Genomic DNA, 25,733 nt, shown 5'->3' with positions numbered 1-25,733 from the left:
GCACCCACAACAGAATTAGCAGAAGCATGCAGCACGAGAGGATCTTCAGAACTTATAGGCTATTACGTTACTTTTTATTAAACAACACTTAGAATATTGAGTCCACACACCAGGGTAATGGGAATGGCCCTTATCCCATTTTGTTTCTCCTTTCAATAGAGTACATCTCTAAAAGCCTCTAGCTCTCCAAGCCATTTGAATAAAAGAGATAAATCATCTTGAATTTATGGATTTTGTAGCCACTAGATTCCAATGATATGCCAGCTTTTTATCTCATGTGGCTCCACTGACTCATTCTTTCATACAGCTCTTTGCCTATTTATTCACTGTCCTCATTCTCAGAAGACAAATATTGCATTGTCTGCTTTTAGTATAAAAATCTGGCCTAGTGGCAAATTAAGTGCAAAAAATCTGGGTATAATTCATGGAAGACAATATTCCTTTACTCATTCTACCTCCAAGACTCCAAGATTTAAACAAGGAAGTATAAATATAAAAAGCTGTAATTATTTTCCAAATACACAATTTCTGATTTCAACTGTAGTTCACCGAAAAGATCATTCAAGACAGTAAAAGATGTGGCTCAATGAAATCGACTCGCACTACTTTGTTCCAATCAATGTCTCACATATACTGAGTAACTTAATAAATTATTACAATACGCACTAACCTCTTTCCTTTATGGCTTCATGTATAGTTAACACCATAGCAACATTATTGGTTTTTTATTAAGTATTGAATTTAAAATTAATAACCTTGTCAATTAAGCACATACCAGTATTCTACAATGATTTTTTTTATAATTGAAAACCCAAAGAAAAAAAACACAGTACATTGCTGTTACTATTATTAGAGCTGCATAAAGTCAAGCAGTACATGTATTAAATTGCAAATTGTGTTAGTTTTCATAATATTGATTTCATTTCTCCTTACTAGTAAACAGACTGAAATATAACTTTTATCAAACTTTTCACTTATCATTTAACAATACATACAAAAAAAAAAAAATTCACAACACCTTAAAGCAATACCTAAATATTAAAAAAAACCCCACTGATATACTTTGTATGTTAGCATGAAATTTTAGTACAAATGACTGTAAGTCCAGGAAAGTTACAAATAATCAATTGAAGTGTATGGATAACACATAAACAGTCCTTGTAAATAAACTGGAGGCATGTAAAACAGCATAAAAACGTAAGTACACCATTACAGCAGAACACCCAAGCTATGAGCCTGCCATAATCACAATAAACACAAAGTTTTACATTTGAATCTTAGAACAGAGCCAGCATTCAACATCATTTTATGTGCTTTTGCAATATAAAACTCAATTATACCACCAACAACGAGCCAATAAACACTATTTTTGTTGACATCACCTTCACAAATCTGTGTTCTTCTCTTTCAAATAAAACTGACTACTTCTGAATCTGGGCAGCTATGCAGAAGTCTGTGTATGTATGTATATACAGTACTATATGTACTGTACAAATATTACAGAATATCCTCCTTACTCTCTACATGACAATTGTTACAGGGAAATGCATTCACTCTATTAAAACAATTGAGATTTAAAAATTATCTCAACTTTACCGCCTATACTAAGAAAAAATACAATATACTAAAAAACAACTGTCTACATCGGACAGAATCTAAAACAATAATAACAAAGTTATTTTTTCTCCTACATCTTATCAGGTCTACAGAAAAACAGTCACAACAACTTTCTTAAAAATCTAAACAACTTAGTTTCGATATTAACTATGCTTCTTTGCTGTGTACATAAATCTAGTCTGCAGAAAACTAATATACTTCAAAATTTTATTTTAAGTGATGAAACAAAATGACTTTCTATTCATTCAAATCCGGGGAAAGCAACAAAATGAACCAGAAGTATTGTATCCTCAAAACCTTCTTTCGGAAGCCCTCTACTGAAAATAACTGCTGATGTCAAAAAGTCTATTTAAATAGCTGCCCTCAAAAGCAAGTTACATAGTGATTTAATAAGAACCTGACAGAGGTAAAAGAACACAAACACAAGCAGCTTGTATGTAATGCTGCGTCACCAACAATACAAAAGTGCTTACATAGTCTGTAAAAGGTTACAGGTAACCTTTTACCTTCAGATAAAAAGGTTACAGTTAATGCTCTAGCATTAACTACTTCACTCCCTCAGTTTCTACTTTAAATGCTATAAAGGCAAGTTTCAAAAAAAATTCAAGTCCCAGACTTTTTTTTTTTTTTTTTTTTTTTTTTTAAATTTTCAGCTCTGGGATTTACTTCAGTTTTTTTCCAAACTGTTCCTCTTCTATTGATGCACACTTTTTTCTTTTCTTTTCTTTTTTAAACGCTGTGAGAACATTTTAGAACAGCACAATAAGACAGAAAAATTTTAACACATTTTCTGCATGCTCTCAATTCTTTAATGTCTACGCTGGGATCTTCAAGAACATTTGCTGATCTTATCTGAGCATCCAAAGTAAAACAGAGAAAGCTATGCTCTACACAGTATTTTTTGCCTCAGGGACAGTTTAGAAAAGTATGTACAAAGTGCCATCTTGCATCATTTCATGAGGCAGAGGGAGGGTACATTATAAATTGAAGCTGGCCATTCAATTTGAGGTTAACTCTATCTTCACTAGAAAAAAAAATACAATTCAGCCACAATGCAAATTAAATTTGATAATACAAAGAGAAGGAACTGAACACAATGAAGTATCTTAAATGGAAAAGCTAAGCAGTTATGCCCTCTGTAAAAGAAACATACTGACTAGTTTCTTTCAAGTGGAGCTAGAACACAGCTCTTGATTAAAAAGAAAGATGATCACCGTCAGTACAGGTGCATCTGAAGGGCTGGTTAGTACTAATAGTACTGGCTGATAGACAGCTGAATCACTGCAGGACTCCCCAGGGCCAAGCAGCCAATACAGTAACTTTACCAATTGGAAATGGTTTCATTCCCAACTCTAGACTGAAGGCAATAGGTCTTAACCTGCCTTCTGTGGACTGATCATCTCCAAAACTGTATTTGTGGAACCTCCTATATACCAGACAGACACGCATCATCAACTCTGGGACTACATCAGCAGAGGACTTGAGCAACACAAGTGAAATTTCAATTTCCCCTTAATACCCCTTGAAGGCAAAAATAGATTGTATCCACAGAGAAGGTTGTGCAAGAACTACAACACATGGTCTGAACCTCATCAGGTACCTACTGGATATTAACCTAACATAAAAATAACATACACTAAAAATGAAATTCCAACAGCCAAGTATGAAAGTTGAAAGAACAACCAAATCTAATTACAGAAAACCTGTAGAAGAAAAACTGTTAAAGATCAAAAATAGAGGTTTTGATCCATTTTCATGAAATGATTAACAGAAACATCCCACTTTTGAGAAGCCCCACTTATTTTGAACCCAACAGCAGCTTAACTAAACATCTCATCCTACAAAGAAAGATCACTGGAGAAAAAAACAAGTGTTAAATTGACTGAGTGCTCGAGTCTGATGATTATGCGTAGAAAAGATAACTAATCACATTTCCATCCTACTACAGTTCTTTCTCCTCCTACAAGCTAGTAAAAAGAATACTTCCAGAGAAATAATAGATTTTCTTTTAAAAGTCTACCACAAAATCAAGGTATCAGACAACATTACTTCAAAGAAATTTTCATTAGGCCTGGATTTACTCTGTTGTTGTTGTTGATTGACAGTATTCTTACAAAGCTAATCATGCTCAAATATTATTTCTAAATTCTACAGATTTTTTTTAAGAAGTCTTTTCTTACTGATGAAACGTCTGTCTGAACAGCACAGTATATAGATAATATCTCTAAGAAGCCATTTTTAAATAACACAAATTTAGAACGACTCACTCATAAAATTATGCTTTTGTTGACTACACAACAGCAATCACAAAAGAAATATTAAATGATCATTTACCATTCTATTACCCCTTGCTCTTCTTTCTCTTTCCCCATTTTTTCCTGGGTGAGGTGGGCAAAGTGAAAGCAAAAGGGAGGAAATTCTGCTCTTATCTGCAGGCAAAGGATCAATCAGAGATAAATGCTAACGACAGACTAATACTTAACTTCTCTGGGTCCCAAAACATCAGTGCCTGAGGTTCCAACTTCTTGATGCCTTTTTTTTCTGTTTGTTTTTTGTTTGTTTGTTTTATTTGTATAACACACTATACAAGACTTCAGAGGCAGCTATTTGACTTATGGCCTATAATAGATTATCTGGAAATGCTTACTACTCTTCAACATGGCAGCAAAATTGAATTTTAATTTCAAGAACACCCTTTGGTCTTATTCTTGTTAAAATAGCTATTGTCATCTGAAGAGTCAAAAAAACTGTAATTACAAAACTTAGACAACACTGACAAAGGTGCCATTTTACTCTCTACACTCAACATCAAACAACAGGCATGGCCAAAGGACAGTCCTGCTTCAACCACATAACCACTTTCAAACATGAATCTAATGCAACTTCAGAAAAAGGAAGAGCTGCACACAAAGGAAAAACTTGTTTTCTACACCTTTAAAAGCTAAACAACAGAAAAACCACAAAATCCAACCAAAGATCGCACCCAAACCTTAAAACAACTCTCCTGTCTCAAATGAAGTCTTCTTTTGGATCAGTAAGATCATTTTATTTCCCTCATGACCATGAAGTAAATAGGCTGAAAGCAAGGCAGGGCTCAAAACACACAACTAGAAAGCCAGGTAGAAAACAATACTGTGAAATTGCACCTTAGTGAAAACACAGGTTAATATTGTACAACTGGGAAATCTGGAAATTAAAAAAATCAAGTATTAAATAAATTTGGTACTTTTAAAACAGAAATATACAGTGTTCAGAAAAGAGATTTTTCTCCATAAGAAGTTAAAACGCAAGTCTAGGATTACTAGCAAAAAAAAAAAAAAGTTGACTTATTAAATCATATGGAATATCTGAAAGTGGATTTCAGAGTTTCTTATTATATCACATAAAATACAGTGGCATCAATGAGAAATGCAAGACTGGAATGCCACTGGGTTAAAAGTCATTTGAAATTAAAAAATGAAGTCTTTTTTTCCAATTACAGGAAACAAAGGTTACACTTCAAGTGTTGGTATATAACAACTGAAATATTAGTGTAAATAAAGAAAAAAGAAAATTACAAGTTAAACATACAATTCAGAGAACACAACCTATTTTTATAATGTGCTTATCCCATAATAAAGTTATTTATTTCAGGCAAAAAATTCTAAAGATTGCTTTAAATGAGAGGCACTGCTTAATCTGCACGTGGGAAAGTTTTCCTGAAATAATTTTCCTAACTTACCTGTATCTTCAATGAATTGCACACATTTTTCAACAAACAGAGGTATGGGTTTCTCAGATGTAACCAGGTCTTGTAGGGGCATTCCAAAGTAATTACTTTCCCAGTTTCTACGGATTGGAGGATTGAATGTCTTAACTTTCTTTTTTTGCTACAATAAAACAGAGTTATTTAAGTAATAATTATTTAAGTAATATTCAAGTAACATTATAACTAACTCAAGCAGAGAATCACACAGCTATCAGACGTAAAAATACCTCTACAGCAAACTAAGCACAAAAGTACTTTTAAAGTAGCATACACTACATAAGCAGCACTCCAACTATTTCTAAAATATTTAGTCATCTTTGCATCATACATAATAACTTCCAGCATGACTCACAGAAGAATCTACATGAAGTACAAATTGGTCACAGCAGTGCAATGTTTCCTATCACCAGAGAACGTCCTCTGTATGCCTTTCAAAGGTAGTAAATAATCTTTATATTGCAACCATTCTACAGGTGTAATGTCACAGAACATGTAACAATAAATCGCAGAGTAAGATTTGCAGGTACTAGCATAAACACGACAGTTGCAGTGAGGTACTACTAAAGGCAAACATTTTTTGTGAAAAGGAGGTTTGCTCTCAACCAAATACATTACAAATATGAACAAGAGAATCAAGATTTGTTGCCTGTTTTCTCCACAGACCCCTCCAACCTCCTGCTGAAGGAAATTTTCACAATTTAACTAATAAATCCACTTTTAATGATCCAAATTGTTATACGATATCAGATACCATGTTTCATTTCTGAGTGTTAAGATATTCAGAGATGGTCATATAAAAGTGGCTGTGCTATATGGGAACTGAAATATCATCATCATCATCATCATCTCTAGCATTCTATTTTAGAAGTTTATGCACAGTAAAAACAGCAGTAAAAGCAGCTATGCTTTCATTTAAAAGCTGTGACTTGAGTATTTTCTTTTTCTCCACTTAACATGGAATACTAATCAAGATTTAAATTTAATAAGAAAGTTTCCGGTACGTTATAACTTACAGTAAGACTGTATCTTATGTAACCAGTGACATAAAATACACCACCATTTTGCTTCTAGGTTTAAAACTTATAAAATTCTCAAATTTCCCCCATTTTGGAAAACCACTGGACTTTTATACCATCAAATGAACATGAAATTAAGATTATGTAAGGCATCAGTAAAGTTACAGTAGCAATTTTATCAGCTTGTTCCCATTACGTATCAATTTCCTCTCTACGCTGTCAAATATATGGATTAAAGTATCTTTCATCATTTCCCTGCCTTTTGATGCAGTGAACAGGCAAAAATCTCCAAATGAATTCATTCTGCAAATAGCACATTCTACATAATGTCCATAGTAATATAGCTGCAAATTAATAACGCAACTTTAAAGTAATAAACATCAGTTATTTCCTGATTTGAGATGTTCATACTTCCCACAGGTTGCACATCTAGTTTCCTTAAGCGAGGAACTTCTCAATAGAAACACGTTATTGGGCCAACGGCTTCATTTTTGTTGAACTGTCCAAGTGACTTCAGAAAAAGAAGAGGTCTTATTTCCACAATTTTCTAGCTTTATTTCTATCTTCATTAAAAGCTCATTTTAATCCCTTTTCTCAACTCTGAGGAAAAAGCAGTCAGCTTTTCTGATCCATCAATCTTATCATGGAACTTTTATATCAGCCAGTCACTAGCACGTATTTTTCTGTGTAAAATCAATTTCTAAAAGCTTTCAAATGTGAGAACATTAGAACAAAAATAAAGATTAAACTACTCAGTTAGTTAAACCTTAGAAAACTTGAATCATTTCTAACATTTTCAGATTTTGGTAGTGAGATTATGATTCTGTCATTCACTTCTAGTTCAGCAGATATTTCAGCCAAATCCATCCCCCACCACAGTACAGCAGTCACCTCATTCTGAATGCAGTGAGCACTATGGTAGGTATGGTCAGACTGTTTTGCACGCTTCTCCTAAATCACAATAAAAAAGAACAACCAGGTACCAAGTCAGATAAGATGAGCACTAGGAGAAAACTGTTAAGCTAACGCTAGGAAAAAAACCTCAAAACTGTTGTTTCATATGCCATTGTTTAATGTTAATAATTAAAACACCACATAAGCCCAACACCATAAAGCTGACATCCTCTGTTTTTGTGTAAATTTGATTTTTTTATAATTTGTTTATATATGAGTTTTACACCATCTCCATCATGAGTTTCTATCACTTGCTGCTTGCCAACGGCCTACCAAGACAGCAGGACAGCACAGTTCACTCTCTAAAAGAGGTTAATGCCAAACCCCAAGCAGATCCTTTTATTTCTGCAAGATTCCAACTCCAGGAATTCCAAACTCTCCTTAGGTTGCTGACACCAAAACTGTTTAAGGACAATACTGCTTCAATTGCAGTAGTTTAATTACAGAAACAAGCATGTTCCAAAAGATTACTTGAAGTCCTCCCAACAGAAGACAAGCTGAACATGAAAATATTTATTCTAGCACTACACAGCATCCAATTCTCAATGTCCAGGTTAGAATTATTGTTATAAAAAAGCATTAAAAAAATCAAAACATAAGTTTAAAATATAGGCAGGATTAATCCTCTTGACAGTAGGTTCCAGAGAACTAGCTCAGTATTCTCATCTTCTAGTGTAACTAGTCTGAGGTATCAGCTAATTGTGAATCTTGAAAGTATAATGAAACAATCTGCCTAAACCTATCCATCAAACTCCTTTTGTTTAAGGGCAGTATTCAGTCCTCTATGCCCAAGTGGGACTTTTTTTTTTTTTTTCTTCCCTTCTCACCTCCTTCCCACCAGAATCCCATCATCATTTGTTAATCCAAGTGGAAATTCAAACACTTTTCCTCTACCTCCCACACACTACACTACTACTTTCAATGCAAAGGAAATTTTCTGCCTGCTTCATTTGCAGTAATGCCCTGAAGTCATAGAGGGCAGAGTCAGTATTTTCAAAACTATTAGAATAGTTCATGAAACCAGGTACCACAAGCAGCATCTTACAGGCTTAAAGTATTAACAACAGAAATAATAATAATTTATGGCAAGCTCTTCAGAAACTATACAACACATGAATAATGCAGATGACAGTCTTTTACATGCCCTTTCTCCTTCTCATGCCTTTTGCCATTTTTTGAGTTAAAGCTTGTAATACTGAGTTTTAAGCTACAGAAGCTCTAAAAGACATACGGCTCCAAACATGCATTTTAACAGTGGTGCATTTGAACAGATTAAAACTGGAAGTACAGACTTGGATCTTTCTTCTCAAGGAGCAAAAAATAAAATCAATATTTCATTACACATTCCAGTCTGAAGTAGACTGTAGTTTGCTATACCAACCACTGAATTTACACAAATATAGTTGAGAAGATCAACTTAAATTTTTGCTTTGTCACAAGTTTACCATAGTCTTACTAAAACTGAGATCAAGATATACGGGCTATTTTCTGACTCTTTTCTGTAACAGTTTCAACACAAAATTCCATATAGTTTTGAAATTATTATAATGAGAACTAACAAGTTTAAACATGGTACATAGATGTCAAACCTGTGTATCACCAGAGTAGGATATGTAAGAACTCATCTAGATGTAACTGGAATTTTCTTGTTGAAATACCACGTTTTCAGATGAATATAATAAGGCATCTTACAATCAGCACACGGTGAAAAAGAAGGTAACACACAACCCTCTTTGTTCAACACTCCTTGTAAAACAAGCTTACAACACAGTGTTTTAAAGTGCTATTTTTCAAATCTGATTGATCGATATAGTTGGCAACTCCAGATACACAAAAAAATAAAAATAAAAATAAAAAAAAAGGAACAAAACATTAACTGACCCTGGATAATAAGAATATTGACTAGTGGTCAAAGAAAACGTGGTTCATTTCCTATTGTTTACAAGATCTCTGTAGTTAGGATTTGGTTTCAGAAGAGCTTCAATTAATTTGATCCATAGAATAAAGTGAAATCTACTCATTCTAGTTTTGTTCATACATTTACAAAATAACTATCTCGTGAAAATTAATATTTGCAAATATTAATTGCAAGGTAACAAGGCAAAAAGCCTGCAGAATTTCAAGATGAGAATTTGTCTTCCCATTCACAGAAATTTACTCAGGATATATGCTGTTCCTGATACACTGTGGAAGAGAAAAAAACAAACCCAAAGACAAAGACACCTCATGAGAGGAAAAAAGAATACAGCCTAAATTAGGTATCAAATTTCAGAGGATTCACAAAGGTAGGTGTGCTAAACAAGATGGGTGAATTTTTAAGATTCATTCACTTCACAGTAACGATAAATATAGTAAGGGCATTAACTGCAACACACAGCTATAGGTTTCCATACCAGAAAGGCTTCCTGCCTGAAGCTAGGAGTACTAAATTGAGACTAGAGTCCATCTAATTAATTTAAATGATTTAATTGACAAATAGTCACAATATGTAATAATTAATATTGATAATTTGATATATTTAAAAAATATACAGAGGTTTGGGCCTTACATATTTATGGTATCAACGTATAAACATCCTAACTACTGCAGTTTGGGATTATAGTGTGTATGAAGTTCCTTCTGTTTGAGAAGCAGGAAGTCTTCCTGTAGCATCTAGAAATGCTCACTTCGCTTTCAGGTCTTGACATTTTCTACTTTTTCTCTGTGTTGTTCCATTCCTCCAAACTCATCAAGTTGAACTGAATGCAATTACATTATTATACGGCCTGCAAGACTGCTGCTTCTCAAGAGACTGGTGTGGATCAACACACAGTACCACACCTCAATATTAGAGCATGTTAATTGAGGTAAGCGTACACTTGAGTTCCTACTTGTGTTATTTGAAAGAGATGAATGAGCACAGATGCATCTCAGCTGGAGAGGTCTCACTAGGCAAGGTAAAAAACAACCAAGGCAAAGCTGCATAAAAAACTGTGTGCGCTTGAAAGCTTGCTTTCAAGCACAGCATTACCTCACGCATTAGGTGCAGACACAACTCCACATCAACCTGGCCAAAAGGTCCTTTGACTCTGAAAACCAGTCCATTTTCATTTTTTTCTTCTTTCCCTTTCTTCATTTTATCTTTATTCATAATTTAATTATATCTTTATATCTTATATATTATTATATATCTTATATATATATAAGATATATATATATATATATATATACATTATATATCTTATATATTATATTATATCTTATAATTTAATTATATCTTTATTCATTCTATCTATAAGGTTAACAGACTGCTTGTTAGCAATATATACAAGGCTACAGAACAATTATTTTCAGAATGTTTAGAGTCATGGTAATATGTAATAAAATTACATACGTAATATAATAAGATGAAGGTGATTTTACCTTAAATTAATTTACAATAGACTGATCCAACCTTCTCCATTGAAAATACATTCACTTTTCTCGAGGCAAAGAAAACACAGTTATCGGGTAGTTTTACCAACCTGGACTCTAGTAAGGCATTCTATACTGATATGAAATTATTGTGACAAATACAATAACGGAAACAGAACAATATTAAGTAAGATGAAGATCATAGTTTAATAGAAAAATCATGCACTGGAAAACTACTATCTGTACTATATATAGGAATACAGTAGTTGGAAATTACCAAGGACAAGAATGGGCCTACAGGTACTAAAGTAACAGTAACTGCAACGAAAAAAGTGGGTGCAACTCAAAAAATACAAAAGCTGTGTTGCAATACTGAACATAGTTTGAGTCATCCTTATTCAAAAACATAAGCTCATAGGAATTACCAAAACTTCACCTTCTAAAACTCAGGTCAAGAAGTAAGAAGCAGCCACCTCTTGCTTACTTGGTTTGGAGGCAGCAGATCAGAAAAGGAAAAAAAAAAAAGAAAAAAAAATCAGAAAGGTTACCACAAGAAAAGGTGAAAACTAGAAATTGCAGAAGGGTTCCTTACCAGCAGAATGATAACAAAAGTTCTGGAGTTCTACAGAAAAGTGACAATGAGGGGAAAGAAAGTCTTCAGATGGATTATTTCCACAGTAACTGAAAACAAAGCTCAGTTCCTTGAGTTCTGACTACTGGCATACAGAAATGAGACTGAGAACACAAACGCTTAACAGCATTAGGTGCAGCATCAATGGACAAAAAATTCAGACTAAAGTACACTCAGCTTTATTGGTCTCTGTCTTAAAATCTTTAATTTCCTTTGGTAGCAAGCAGTGTTAGAGGATATTGCAAGTAACATTATCTGCTTGCCACAGATTTGTCATCATTATACTTTCCAAAGTAAAACATTCTAATTTATGTTTCCAAACAGCAATAAGTATAGCAATATCAAATATTTATTTCTGTCCTTGATAACATCTCAAGTTCAGAATAAATGTTTTAAGTTTGGTACAAATGCAACAAGTGCCAGATTCTGCACTTGGCACACAGCAACCCTGGCTGTATAAGTCAGACTGGGACTAGTTGTACAGACTGGGGATGAGAGGCAGCCCTGCGGAAAAGGTCTGGGGACTGACTGACAGTAATTCAATCCGAACCATCAGTGTGCTGTGGCAGTGCAAAGGGCCAACCATACCCTGCGATGTACCAGACCCAGCGCTGCCACCAGGTGAGGGATTGCCCCACACTGCTCCACACTGTGAGCCCTTACCTCACAGCTTGTAGGTGCCACAACATAAGAAGGACATAAAACTATTAGAAAGCCCAAGGGAGGGCTACAAAGATGATCAAGGGTCTAAACGGCAAAACCGATGAGAAGCAGCTGAGGTCCCTTGGTTTGTTCAGTGCAGAGTAGAGGACGCTGAAAGGAGGCTTCATGGTGGCCTACAGCTCCTCAGAGCAAGTGGAGGGGCTGCACTGAGCTCTGCTCTCTGTGACAGTGACAGGGCCTGAGGGAACAGCGTGGCGCTCCATCAGAAGAGGGTCAAAGTGAGTGTTAGGAAAAGGCTCTGCACCAGAGGGCAGCCAGGGATGGAACAGGACCCCCAGGGCAAGTGGACACAGCCCAAAGCCGCCAGAGTTCAAGGAGCATTTGGACAACACTTTCAAACATAGCGCTTGGATTTTGGATGGTCCTAAGCAGAGTCCATACTTGGTTTCATAATCACTGCATCCCCTCACCAACTCAGGCTGTTCTGTGGTAGAAGGTTTCAGAATAGAACTAAGGCTGGAAAAACATCAGTTGTTTTCCCTATTGTTTGCCAAAACTCCTTTCCTCCTTCCTATCCCTGCAGATGTAATCTTTGACAATGAGGACCTTAGACTTAACAGGTTGGGTTTTTGTTCTGAATTGAAACAAATTCATTTTGTTTAAAAAATATTTATATCTTAGTCTAACTACAGTTATAGCAAAAATAGCTACACTTTAACTTATGTTACCATTACATACAGCTGAACAGCGCAGAAGTATCAGTAAGAGATTTCAGAAATATTCAGGAAGTAGAACAAAACTGTAAAACATTTTTTTCACATTCATGAGGCCATTTTTTTTCAAAAAAAGCAAGTAATCTGTAAAGAGTTGACATTAATAACCCTTTTATGATCTACAAAGCACAAGAAGGAAAGGAAAACATTATCGGAATAATTCTTCCAGTACTTCTGGCTGTTCATGTAATACAACGCACAGAAAACACCGTAAGTTGCAAAATAAATAAAACTGTGCACCTCTTGCAGAAAAAAAAAAAAAAAAAAATGGGGGGGGGGGGGGAAGAAACTACTCACAAAGAAAAACATAGGAGTATATCACTTACAAACTGAAGTGACTTACCCACATGAAGTGGAACTACTTTTCAACATAATGCAAATCAACACAACATACAAAAAAAAAACCACCACTACTTATTAAAAGAACTAGGCATTCAACATTCTTAGACTTTCTGAATATTTACGAGCAACTTACATTGCAAGATAAATTTGCTTTCTTCATCATTCCAATTATTTCTGTTTCTGCTATTAAACATGGGAGCAATAGCCCTGGACCATAAATTTCAATTTCAGAAAAAAAGCAAGAGGTAGGCTACAGAAAACTTGAAACTACTCTTGTAGTAGCCTTATCCACTACAAAGAAAGTTACAACAGTCTGAAACTTCTGACTACACATGCTCCTGAACAGGCTAAAACAACAGCAGAGGCCTTGGTAAAGACAGCAGGGGAGCTGCTGACACAACGAGAGGAAGAGAAGACTGTATGACATCCAGTCTACACAGCTTCAAGATAAATATCCACCTTGAAAGAACTTTCTCTCAACACAGCTGAGACAGGAGTATGAACGCTGTATTTCAATTTCTATGGAGTAAGATAACTTCAATCAGAAGTATATAACTGTTGGTTTTTTTTTAATTTTGTTTCCCCCTAAAAAAAGGTATCTTCGAAGTATTTTTAACCACATGAGTTTATAATCACAAGGTAACAATATTTACGCTCATTAGGAAGCCTTAAGAAAATACAGTACCCTTTAAATCAGTCATGTAATTCAAATCACAGCTGCATACTAAGAGCAAATTCAGAACTTACATGATCAGCAAAATTTAACTCCACATCCTATTCGAACTAAACTTCTTTTTCTGTATGCTATTCCAGTAGTCAGATATAAGCTAATAGGAACATTTTTTAAATGTTAATATTTAAAATGTTCCTATCAAAGACAGTATTAAGAACAACTTATTCTGTGACAAGAAAGAATATATTTAACTGATATGTAATGTTAAACAGAAACTACTTGCAAGGCCGTAACTGCTTACCTAAAATTATAATCTAACCTATAACAAGTATAAATACAGTACCTATAATCACAACACAACCTGAAAATAAACTTTAAAAAAAAAAAAAAAAAGTAAAACAAAAAGTAAACAACAAAGTTCAAAATAGAATAGGCATTTTTCAAGGAGAATATCAATTATTTAGAAGCTTACACTAGGTGGGCATTTTGTTCCCTTTATTTTAATAGAAAATTATACAGGTTGATTACTTGTTTGCATACACTAGGAAACCTCAGTGATCAGTAAAACCACTATAAAAAGTTCCTTTTTCGTACTTTTAAAAAGAGTTCCACATTCCCAGCAAGCAACTGAGAGTGAAAAAGAAACCACTCCTTTCATTCACCAGTCCTTAACATCATTCCAACAGCCAGAACTGCAAGAACTGAAACAACCAGTTCTACCCCTGCATTCATAAAGTAGGTTTTGTTGGTTTTTTTTGTTTGTTTTTGTTTTGTTTTGTTTTAAGCAGATATTGTGATTAACAAGGAAGGATTTGTAGACTAAATTCTGCCTCCATTTACGTGTATAGAAGGAAGTGAAACTGCACAGGTACATACAGATATGAAAAGAACTAAAACTTGTCAAACAACCGATTAGGCAGACAACCCATCTCATTCCTCAAGTCTGCTGGAAAAATGTTGGACAAAATGAAACAATACTAGTTAAAAATTTTTACAGCATATTTTTCAAATGAATACTCTTGCATATTTTGATTTCCCCCTCCTTATAATACACTAGATACATAAAAAAGCCAATAATGTATACATGTGGCTCACATCACAAATAACTGACTTACCTTCTTATCTTCTTTCACTTTTTGAGTTTTCTTTTTTATTTTTTTATCATCCAATTCTTGATCTGATGTAATAGCAGGGTTATCTATGCCACCCTTCCACGTTTCAACAGGTGAAAGAAGTGGGTCTTCTTCACTACCACGATGCCTGCCTTTTCTTTTAGCTTTAGAGGTGGTAAAAGCTTCATCATCACTCGCATCTGAATGCGTTCTCCTATAGTAAGACTTAGCTTTGCTGAACAGTGTCTTAGACTTGTATTTGTACTTTGAAGGTCTTCTTTCCCCATGACTTTTAGACATTCTGTCAGAAAATCCATTCTCTTCATCACCCTGGGCATTTATAGGCATTGAGTTTCGAACTTTAATAACACGATTCTGACTATCATCTGGAACTGCGTAGATATCATCTGCAAAGCCTTTATGTTTGAAAATAGTGTCAATAGGTTCAGCATAATTGTCAGATTGGTCTACATCTTCCGGGGGTGCTACAGGCACTCGAGAAGGTTGTTTCCTTGGGTTTTTACCAATACCTGCCTCTATTGTTTTCAGAAGGTTAGGATCCAGTTTTTTCACATTTGTTCGTGGAACAAGGGGTTTCGGTTTTATTGGAGGAGGCACTTTATGGTTGCGTTCATGGTCGTGACAGTTGAGAGGTGTACTGTGGACAGGATACTCATTTCCTTCCAAGTCCAATCGGTACTTTGAACGGTCACTAGGGGTCGGGAGTAACCTTACATCATCACCAATTGGACTGTATGGGGGCGGTCCCTCAGCATCATCCTCTGAATCTGGATAATTATAGTCAAGGGAACCTCCTCTAGGAGACCTTGAAAAAACATCTTCACTTGTATGCGTTGTTTCCCTTGTGCTGTCTGACATATAGGAACTTTCAATCATGTTTTTCTTCTCTAATACATCACTGAAGAATAACGTGAAGACCTCTGTTTGACGATGATATTGAGATAACGAATATAAAGCTGTAAACTTCGCAGTAATCTCTGTTGCTATGTGTTCTCCTTCAGTCATGAGCTCCTTGATTGCTTCATTCTCAAAAAAGTCTGCCTGGCTATCCGTAACAGCCACCAATTGGACAGGAATCGTATCCTGAACTTCAGAAAGAAATGCCCGAAGCATCCCCATGGATGCCTTCCGTTTTGCAGAGTAAACCAGTATATATCCATGAACAAGTTCATCCTTCCTCACACCAATTGAAGAATGGTATGATAATATAGTTATTTGTATCCTACGCCTCTTTTCACCTATAATTTTATCAAGCATCACAGAATTGCTTTGGCCAGCCTGAGCAGCACTACAGGAGTGAGAGTCAAGGAAAGGTGAAAGAATGAGATCTACACTGAATGGATCACCACACATAGCACACATGACAATTCTTAGGTCAGCTTCTGACAGATCTTTAATGGTGGGAACGGGACTCACAACATCAAAGTGGTGTTTAACTGCTTCCAGTACTCCCCTTAGAGCTTGTTTTATTTGGGTCTCATTAAATTTGCGTGGATATGTACCAGCAGGCACATCTACAAAAGGACATTGTAATTTGTTGGCCAACTGCTGTCCCTGATGTCTCAGAATAGGCAGGTTCTTGCTAACACTGTCCCTCTGATTAGCCAGTATTAATGTAAATGGAAGATTGGCCATATATTTGTCTCTCCTTATCTGAGATGCTTCAGCTCTTATTTTTGCAATGCAATCCCCAATAAAATTCAGTGATTCAATAGAGTTAAACACACAAAAACAACCATGTGGTTTGAAGGTAGAGGTCCACAACTGAGTCAACAGATATGGGGATTTCGCATCAACTGGCCTAAGATCTAGCTCATATATTTTTCCATCTAATGCATATTCATCATCAGTGGACTGTGTCCGAATTTCATTTGCTAACTCTTGTGCAAGGCCATCTTTGCCCAAAATGAAAAGATTAACTTTATCTATGTTGGCACTATCGTGGTATAAATTTGAACGACCATGGTCTAATTGCAAGAGACTGTTGGCAAGTAACTGTTCTACTTTAATGTCCATGCAATTTTGGCCACTGAGACAAGTTTCTTTAGTTGGATGATAAACAAATCCTATGTGTTTGAGAAGAAGAGATTCTCTATCAGGTGCAAGTTTCTGCAAAGCTTTGTATCTAGGCTCTTCACTCAAAACTGCATGAATTTCACTCATCTTATCGGAACTTGGTGTTGCATTAAGATCCAGGTCATAAAATAGCTCTGAATGTTCAAAAAGCATTTCCTGAAACTCCTCTTTGGCTTTTTCAACAATCTCCCTCTGATGCCTACCATACACTTCCTTACTATCTGCATCAGTGATGTATTTGAACGCCTCATCCTCCATAACAAAACATATAACTTCTTCCCATGGCTGTCCGGGTGAAATGAACTGGATTTTCTCAAGAGTTTTTTTGAATTTCTCCTTCATTTCAATCCTCCTCTTTTCAGATATAAGATGCTGCACATGATTTTGATAAACTTTTTCTGCCTCTAGTGTAGTGAGAAGGTCAAATGGAATCCTTCTGTCATTCACTTTATCTATATGGTCAGTTTCATCCCAGGGTGTTTTTTCAAGCACTACAAAACAGGAATGGAAGTCAGGCCTTTTCTCCATTAATTTCAATGCTTCTGACCAGCTCAAATGTTCAATCTCATCTAGATTTGACAGAAGAGTATTAAGAGCTCTCGGCAATGCATTAATGTATTCTTCTTTTCTTTTTCTAATATGTTCCTGTTTAAGCTGCTCTATGTGTTTTGAAAATGTATTTTTGGCCTTTTTTGTTCCTTCCAAATTTATGTACTCTTCATAATCAGGGTGGTTTTTCAGTTTATTACTAACTGTCTTCCAAGTAGCATGATAGTCTCTCACAGTTTGGACAAGTTTTTCAAACTTGTCTGTTGCTGTAACAACTAGCTGTCTTTGAGTTTTGTAGGCATCCAAGTAGGGGATTATTTTAGGTTTACCGCGAGTTTTATCCATCATTTGTACCAGGGCAGTAAAACAGGTTTCAACATTGACATTGAATCTTGCTGATGTTTCCACTACCACGAGGTTCTTCTTGTTAGAAGCAAATGCCTGAACCTCTCGTAGATAATGATCCACACATTCATCACATTTTGTTGCTGCTATTATTATGGGTTTCTTAGATTTTGATAACTGAATATAGAGATTATTCACAAATTTAAGTTGATCATCAAACTTCCTATTACATCCTTGGCTGACATCAATGCACAGTAAAAATCCATCAATACTCAATTTCCCTTCAGGCATCTGTTTTTGCTCAAAGTCTTGCTCCAAGCCCAGCTGATCTGTGCAAATGTACATTAGTTTTTCTGCTGACTGCAGTTTGGAGGCAGCTGCACGTTTTATGTATGGTTGTAAGTTCGTACTCCGATGAGGCAAGAAAGTCTGATCATCAATGAACTCAGTCTGTTCAATTACATGAATTCTGCAGTCAATTCCATCCTCCCCACTTTGCGTTACGTCACCCCAGTACAAAAAGTGATCATTGTTAACAACTCTTCCTCCAAAGTCAATTGTGCTAAGCACAGAGGTATGCTCAGGATAATATTCATCTGCTTTTGAACGAACGAATCTATTGCACAAACACGACTTCCCAACTCCACAATTACCTTTATCCTTTTCAGTTCCAGACAGTCCAACAACACTAACAGCATAAGACGGGGGACGTGGCTCTTTGTTTTTTGCCATCATAACTTTCCACTCATCATTTGGCAATTAGTAAGGTAACTGTATGTGGTTTTCATTCTGGAAATGTTCCTACAAGTTTAAATTGTATATCCACAGTTACACAGACGGCTTTCAACTGCTCTTGCTTCAGCTTGTCTTTGAGAACTCAGAAACTCAGAATGAAGAAGAATCATCTTCCTAAAGGAAAAAAAAAAAAAAAAAAAAAGGAAAAAAATTAGAGATTTCTATAATTCTCAAGGGAAAAGAGATTTTAAAAGCAATATTGCTTGTTTACCCTGAAATTATTTTCTCTGTACATGAATGCTTCACAACTACTTTAAATGAGATCTTGAGCTCCTAATTTATTCTTATTAATCTCATTTATATCAAAGATTTAAAAATGAACAGGTTTTAGACACAGTTCAGTAACAGTTCATCATCTATTTGAATAGGCGATCAGAATACAGCTGAAAAAAACAAGTGAGTGCTTTCTTGCACAACTTACAGGTACAAAGCAGCATTTTCTGCTTTATCAGAATTTTTCTTATTACTTGAGATAAGGCACAAGTCAAGTCTTATGGTGGCTGGCTCCCACTACGGACAAATACATTACAGTAACAAATCCAGAGAAATATTCACACACATATACTTTCATTTATGCTCGCATTTTCTCTAAATGGCAGGCTTACTTGCATGAATAATATTAACATTGTGTACATTTGTGAATCTGACTTTTAGTTTTCAGTAAAGACACTTTCTGAAGCTGTAAAATCGAGAAGTTGACAATGCATCTCAGTTACCACCTATCTGCAAAAGTAAACTATCTGCATGCTAACAGTAAACTGCCTTTAAGGAGAAACTTCTAAATTCTACTGAAAAAAAATGTGAACACTGGTATACAGACACTGACACAAAGATAAGACTTAATTCTGAGGTTTTAAAAAACATAATGTATATCCTTCTGTCTCCTGGAAATTAAAAAAACAAAACACCACAGAATAACTTCAAATAGAAACTCAATAAACACAAAGTTCCACAGAATTATTATAAGGATCCATCTTGTATAATGAATAACACTATCAGTTATTAATCAGAAGATGTTTCTTATGTACATACTTCAAATTGAGAGATATTTATTATTTTAGAAACAACTGCACTGTGCAGAAAACAGAACAAACAAAAGAAGACTGAATGGCCAGACTCAGCAGGTTGTCATCATGAACATGAAGCCTAGTTGGGGCCACAAACTGGAAGAGCACCCCAGGAGTTAATACTGTGCCTAGTACAGTTCTGTATCTTCTGTAATGATTTCAATGATGGGGCACAGAGTACTCTCAGCAAGTTTGCAGACCATATAAAACTGGGAGGAAAGGCTGATTCATCACAAGTTTAGATTGTCTTACAAAGGGACCTTTTGGAGAAAAAGGCTGACAGGAACCCCGTGCAGTTCAACAAGGAGAAGTGCAAATTCCAGCATTTAGAGAAAAACAATTGCATATATAAATATATGCTTGAAGCCACCCGTATGGAAAGTAGCTTCACAAATGCGGACCTGAGGATCCTGGTGGGCAGCAAGTTATAAGTCATACTGTGGCCTTGCAGCAAAGAAAGCTAACGGTATTTTAGGCTGCATTAGGAGGAGATCACAAGCATACCAAAAGAGTTCGTCTTTCCCATCTATTTCAGCACTGGTGAGGCCACACCTGCAGTACAATACAATATACAGTATGCAGTAAGATGCAGACACACTGTAGAACACCGAGTGAAAGGCAACCACACTCACTGGGGGATTAAAACATCTCTCATTCTCTCACATAAGCAAAGGCTAAAGTTGTTTAACCTTGAGGGATCTCATAAATATATATAAGTTTTGGAGGGAATGTATAAAGAAGGCAGAGACAGATTCTTTCCAGTAATAGTGAATGAGAGAAGAGGCAACGGGCACAAACTGAAACACAGCAGATTCCATACGAACATTTAAAATTTATTTTTATTTAAAGAAAAAAAAAATGCAAGTGACTCAGCACTGAAATAGGTTGCCCAGAGAGACTGTGGAACTGTCCCCACTTGTGTATATTCAAAAGCCACTTGTACACAGACCTGGGCCACTCCCTCTACGTGGCCCCACTTGAGCAGCGACTGAATCAGATGGACTCAGAGGTCCCTGCTAACTTCAACCATTTTGTGAAAATACGTTCATAACATTAGTTGTGGTAGAAAAATGTTAATAATGGATTTTCTAATCAAGAGAATGGAAAAATAAAAGTAATCACATGACATTGTATAGAATACACAGATTATTTATTTGCTTTTGTATTTCTAGAAGTATGTTCCTTCAAACACTGTAAATTACCTAAATACATAAATAAACCATATAAGAATAGATATGACGAGTCCTAGCACTAGAATCTTCATCTCAGTATCTCAGTTTTATTTATTATGTTGTCATTCCTAGCAAAAAAATTGTTGAGAATGCTGCTGTAGTAACTCCCTCTGGTATGAAAAAGAAGAAATAAGTAAGCTTTTGATTTTTTTTTTTTTTGGGGGGGGGGGGGGCGTGGGCTGCATGCAGCCATGAATTTGACTTGATCCTCATGATATTCAGTATACAGTGAATCCAAGATCTGTCACACAATATGCTCCCAAAATCTGCCTCAAAAACTAATTCACAAATGTTAGATCATATGAAGTATTATTAAAACCATTAAGAAGTTTATTAAAAAAGTATTTGTATCACATTAAAATAAAAGACAGAAGTTCCAAAACCTCTAACATACTAGCCATACAAAATTAATGCTTCATCAGAGTCTTCCACTTAGAAATAGAAATCTGAAGGTCTGATCAGAAGCACAGTATCTACAGTATCTATAATCATCTTTATAATACAGCTCATTGACCACAATATAGAATACATTTTTTAAAAAATTAATAAAAAGCTTTCAGTTATAAAAACAGTGAAGTACCTTTTTAAGGAAGAATAAACTATGAAGGAAAGGGAAATAAAGTCAGTAATTTTTATACTTAGCTTTTAAATTGCAAGAAGTAAAACTTTTATGCAGCTTTTTAGGAATTTGTTTTGTTTTTTTAAAAAAATGACTCAAGACATTCAGAAAGAGAATTCTTTTGCTTTTTACTTTTTCTGCTGTATTTTTATGTTCTTCAACACAAAATTTAGAGCTAGAAAAAAATGGCTCTGCAAACACAATCACTTAATGAAAGTAAATCCTTCACAAACAGAGTTTATACTAGCACACATAAACCAACCCAGTGTTTTCTAAAGCAAACCTTACCATTGTAGCATCATTTAAACCACCAGAAAGAGAAGTTTAGTTACCACTTCCACTATAAAAATGTTTTCTATTTAACACAGCACAATACACATTTGATGTGAACTAAACAGAGATCTTCCTTCGCAAGATTGTTTCATTTAATCAGGAAGACGCTGTCAATTTGCAACTAGATTACAAGACTCAATCAATACTTTCAGATTACCTGCACCTCCACATAGCAAATGTTCTTCCTCCTCCAGCAATAAATGTTTCATCTAATCAATATATTTTTAAGAGACTAAGTACTAAGAGTAAGGTGAAACGGAACACTTACAAGGAAAAACAAAGAAACTAGTCTCTCACAAAATTTTTGACATTGAAGACTTTCAAAACAGCGCGAGTTGGATCACTTAAGATATCTAAAAAACAGTTTTTGTTTTCATTTCCATTTTACACTGATTGTACACTGCAAATTCACAGAATGAAATTTATTTTCATTAAGCAATAAATATGGTAGAAGCTTATTTAATATGCAATCATCATTACGTTGCTGCCTAAATGGAAGATTTTTATTAGTAGTACATTAATATTTTAAATGTCCAGTATAGTTCTGTGTAGTTTTAAAACTTACACAGTAAGTAAGGTACTTTCATTATCTTATTTGAATCTGCCTATTTCTAGTATAACAAACTGAAAACATTCCAAGTTCCATACTAAAGTTTTGTTACAGACTCAAAGGAGGGGTTGTTTTCTGCAAGTTATTTTGTCTTTGAATTGAAAATAATAGAGCACTTCTATGTGTAAACAGAAGGATTTTGAAGAACTGAAGTGTATGACATCACTGCAGGAAGAATCTCTGACCTGACAATTGTGTCATAAGACCATCTCTCTACAGACTTTCAGATTTCGTGGCACAATTACAAAGAAAATAAGGTGTATCACCTTGTATTTACTCATCCACCTGCCCCCCTTAAATAAAAGATTACAAAGACCTAAAGCCTGAACTTACTGTAAGAAAAACAAGGTGCAAAGCAAAATGATTATCCTGCTGTGATCTTTCTGCAGTGATGTCACCACATTTAAACAGCGACCTTCAGTAAGTCCTTCCCTAAGGGATCTGAAAACAAAGGTAAGATTTATCAACAATTTCAAAATTATGAAAGAAGCAGCTGCAATCAGAAAAGGTGTAACTCTTAAGCTGTGTGTGAAAATTGTTTCCCCCATTTTAAATCTATAAACTTAATTCACAACTCAGAGCCCAAGCTGGATCTTCCCCTTAATTTAAATCCTCTAAACACAGCTATTAATACTTGGAACAGACAGAAGACATAATTCTTCCTAAGTAACTGTGATTTCAGAAGTGCAAGGTGGTATTTCAACAACATTTAGGTTGCAAAAGCCTCTAAGTGAATACATTACCTCAGACAATATATAAAGTAGGTAATAATAAAAAAAAAAAATCCAAATTACTTGCAGACGAATTTGCAACTCTGAAAGACCTGGAATAATTTTGGAAGATGAACTTGAAATAACCAGTTAAGTAGAAAATACATAAAATGAATGCCTAGATAAATATATGAATCCTTTTACTAAAAACAGTACAATCTACATAAAAAATCCTCTCACCTGTAATAAACCCTGGTAAAAGTTGATTTTATAGCAGCAACTAACTACAGTACATTTATCAAAAACTGATCTCTTCCATGGATCTTCAATTTGCAACCACACAAAACCAGACTTTAAATGCCAGGTCAGTGTTACATATATTAAGACACAGAAAAGGAACGAAACAATGCATTTCAACTAGTTCATGGTGCAAGCCACTGTTAACTAAAGCAAAGTTCTGACGAAGATGCAGCACCATGCTGTAAACGTGTTAAGCATAACACCCAAAAAGTATGTTTTTCCTCTATGTCATTTACATTCTTGGTAATTCTATTTTGGTTTGGAAATAATACAGGTAGTTGAAAAAGCTTCATCTTTACTAAGTCTTCTTTTTTATTTTAAAACAAGTTTAGCAAGTGATAATGCATCAATAGCAGAGCAATACTGCAATTCTCAACTTGTGGTACCAAACCCTAAAAGATCAGTGAGAGCCACAGATGCCATTTATTCGCAAATATACGTATCTTAAAGTCTAAACATTAGCATGGGAGACTATACTATCAGCAACTAATAAATACCAATATAGTATCACTTGTCTTTATTTAGTAATCACAGCTGCGCAGGAAGTTGCAGGTGGGTCCACAGCCAAGAAAATCACTGGCGTACACAGTACTCTGGAATACCTTCTGAAATTATTTTCTGAGCCTAAAAATGTTCCCAGTTTACAGACTTAACAAGGCTGAAGCATAAATGCTGTATGAAAGATTCTCCAGAACTGCTCATGACCACAACAAACTAAGCAGCTGGAAATGCCAACAGGTAAAGAAAGCTCTCCTGTGGTCCTTTGCTCACTCTAACACTGACTAGAGACAACAGTTAAGGACCACTATTTTTCTAGGATTGATTTCAATTATCATAGCCTTGTGAGAATGTTCATAAATGAGCCACTCAAGCACACTTCTAAAAAAGGGCCATCTCAGTCTAGTCTGCTTTGTAGGGTATGTGAACGCACCAAGTTACTGTGACACCTACAGTAGTCACCAAGTCAATACAAACATTATCCTGCAAGTCGTTTCAGAGGCGTTTACCTTTTGCATGCACACCACTTCCAAATATCAAGGACCATGATCTCAAGGAAGCCATAGGTTTGAATTCAGAATACTGCTGACTAAGCTTTCATATAGCTTCAGTCCTCACTTCACACTTTGAGAACCAAAATTTAGCATCAGAAAATATTTGGATATCTGAATTCTAACATCTGTCAGCACATCACTAATTGGACCCAAAGTGTAACAGAACAATTCAAACACTGTCACTTAATGAAAAAAACAAAACAACCAAACATAAACATAGCTTACAGTAGTGTAGTTGCTCATTCAATTATTACCAAAAGGTATCTTCTTTACTCTAACAAGCATAAAAAAAAAAAAAAAAACCTATTCTCCTCAAATCAAGGTCCTTTTAACAAACTAAACTAGATTCAGACTCTGCCAGTATCATCTCAGTAAGAATCTTGTTTCACCAGTCATTCAGTGTGCCCTGTTATTCTTACTAACATGCCAATAGTCACACCCTCCCAAGTACTGACAACCTGAACTTGAAATTTTATTTATAAATAAGGGTAAATTCAATACTCTCCAGTAAAATTCTCCAAGTAGTCTCCAACATTAGAAAATAATGGTTCAGACAAAACATCAGGAAATTACTTAACCAACCAACAATGAGCAGCAAGGGATGATGCCCTGAAACACCTCCAGCAATGACAGTCAAACTCAAAAGGAATACAGTCTTAGATGCAGGGTGGTTGGTCCTGATACACAAATGGAGGACAATAAGGGACTGTCCCAATGCATTCATCTCAGATTTGGTTCCTATGATGTCCAGCTATCATCCTTAAGGAAGTGAGACACCAAAGACTTCTTCACATAGGAAAGTAAAGTAATCAGTTTATAGAAGGACAGAGGGAAAAACTGACTGCCCAATAAATGAATGCCAAACTGGGTTTAAACACAGAAATTTACTAAATCTCTCCTAGAAATAAGAGTAATTTGAAAATCTCTGTTGCATTGCCCAGAATTAAAGCAAGGCCTAAATTTTATTTCTAAATTCAAAAGAGACCATCACCCCTCAGCTGGAATCCTGTACTCCAGGGGAATTATTGTCATTGCTGCTGTTGGCAAAAAAATCACCCAAAAAAAAAAAAAAAAAAAAAAAAAAAAAAAAACACAAAAAAAA

General features: G+C 35.2%; 1 protein-coding gene across 1 annotated transcript in view; it reads right to left on the bottom strand.

The window, feature by feature from the left end:
* The window catches only part of ARHGAP5 (Rho GTPase activating protein 5), a 49,940-nt gene that overhangs the window by 20,039 nt on the left and 4,168 nt on the right, over window positions 1-25,733 (bottom strand). The window contains exons 2-3 of the mRNA XM_042864858.1: window positions 14,926-18,822; window positions 5,339-5,486 (exon numbers count right to left, since the gene is read on the bottom strand). Coding sequence (XP_042720792.1) covers window positions 5,339-5,486; window positions 14,926-18,648 — 3,871 coding nt within the window. The 5' untranslated portion in view covers window positions 18,649-18,822. The remainder of the gene's footprint in view (window positions 1-5,338; window positions 5,487-14,925; window positions 18,823-25,733) is intronic.

This window comes from Lagopus leucura, unplaced genomic scaffold, assembly GCF_019238085.1.
Source record: "Lagopus leucura isolate 7727_CA_CO unplaced genomic scaffold, USGS_WTPT01 Super-Scaffold_1, whole genome shotgun sequence".
NCBI classification, from domain to species: Eukaryota; Metazoa; Chordata; class Aves; order Galliformes; family Phasianidae; genus Lagopus; species Lagopus leucura.
Note: the sequence above shows the minus strand (reverse complement) of the source record. Positions and strands in the feature narration are given on the sequence as shown.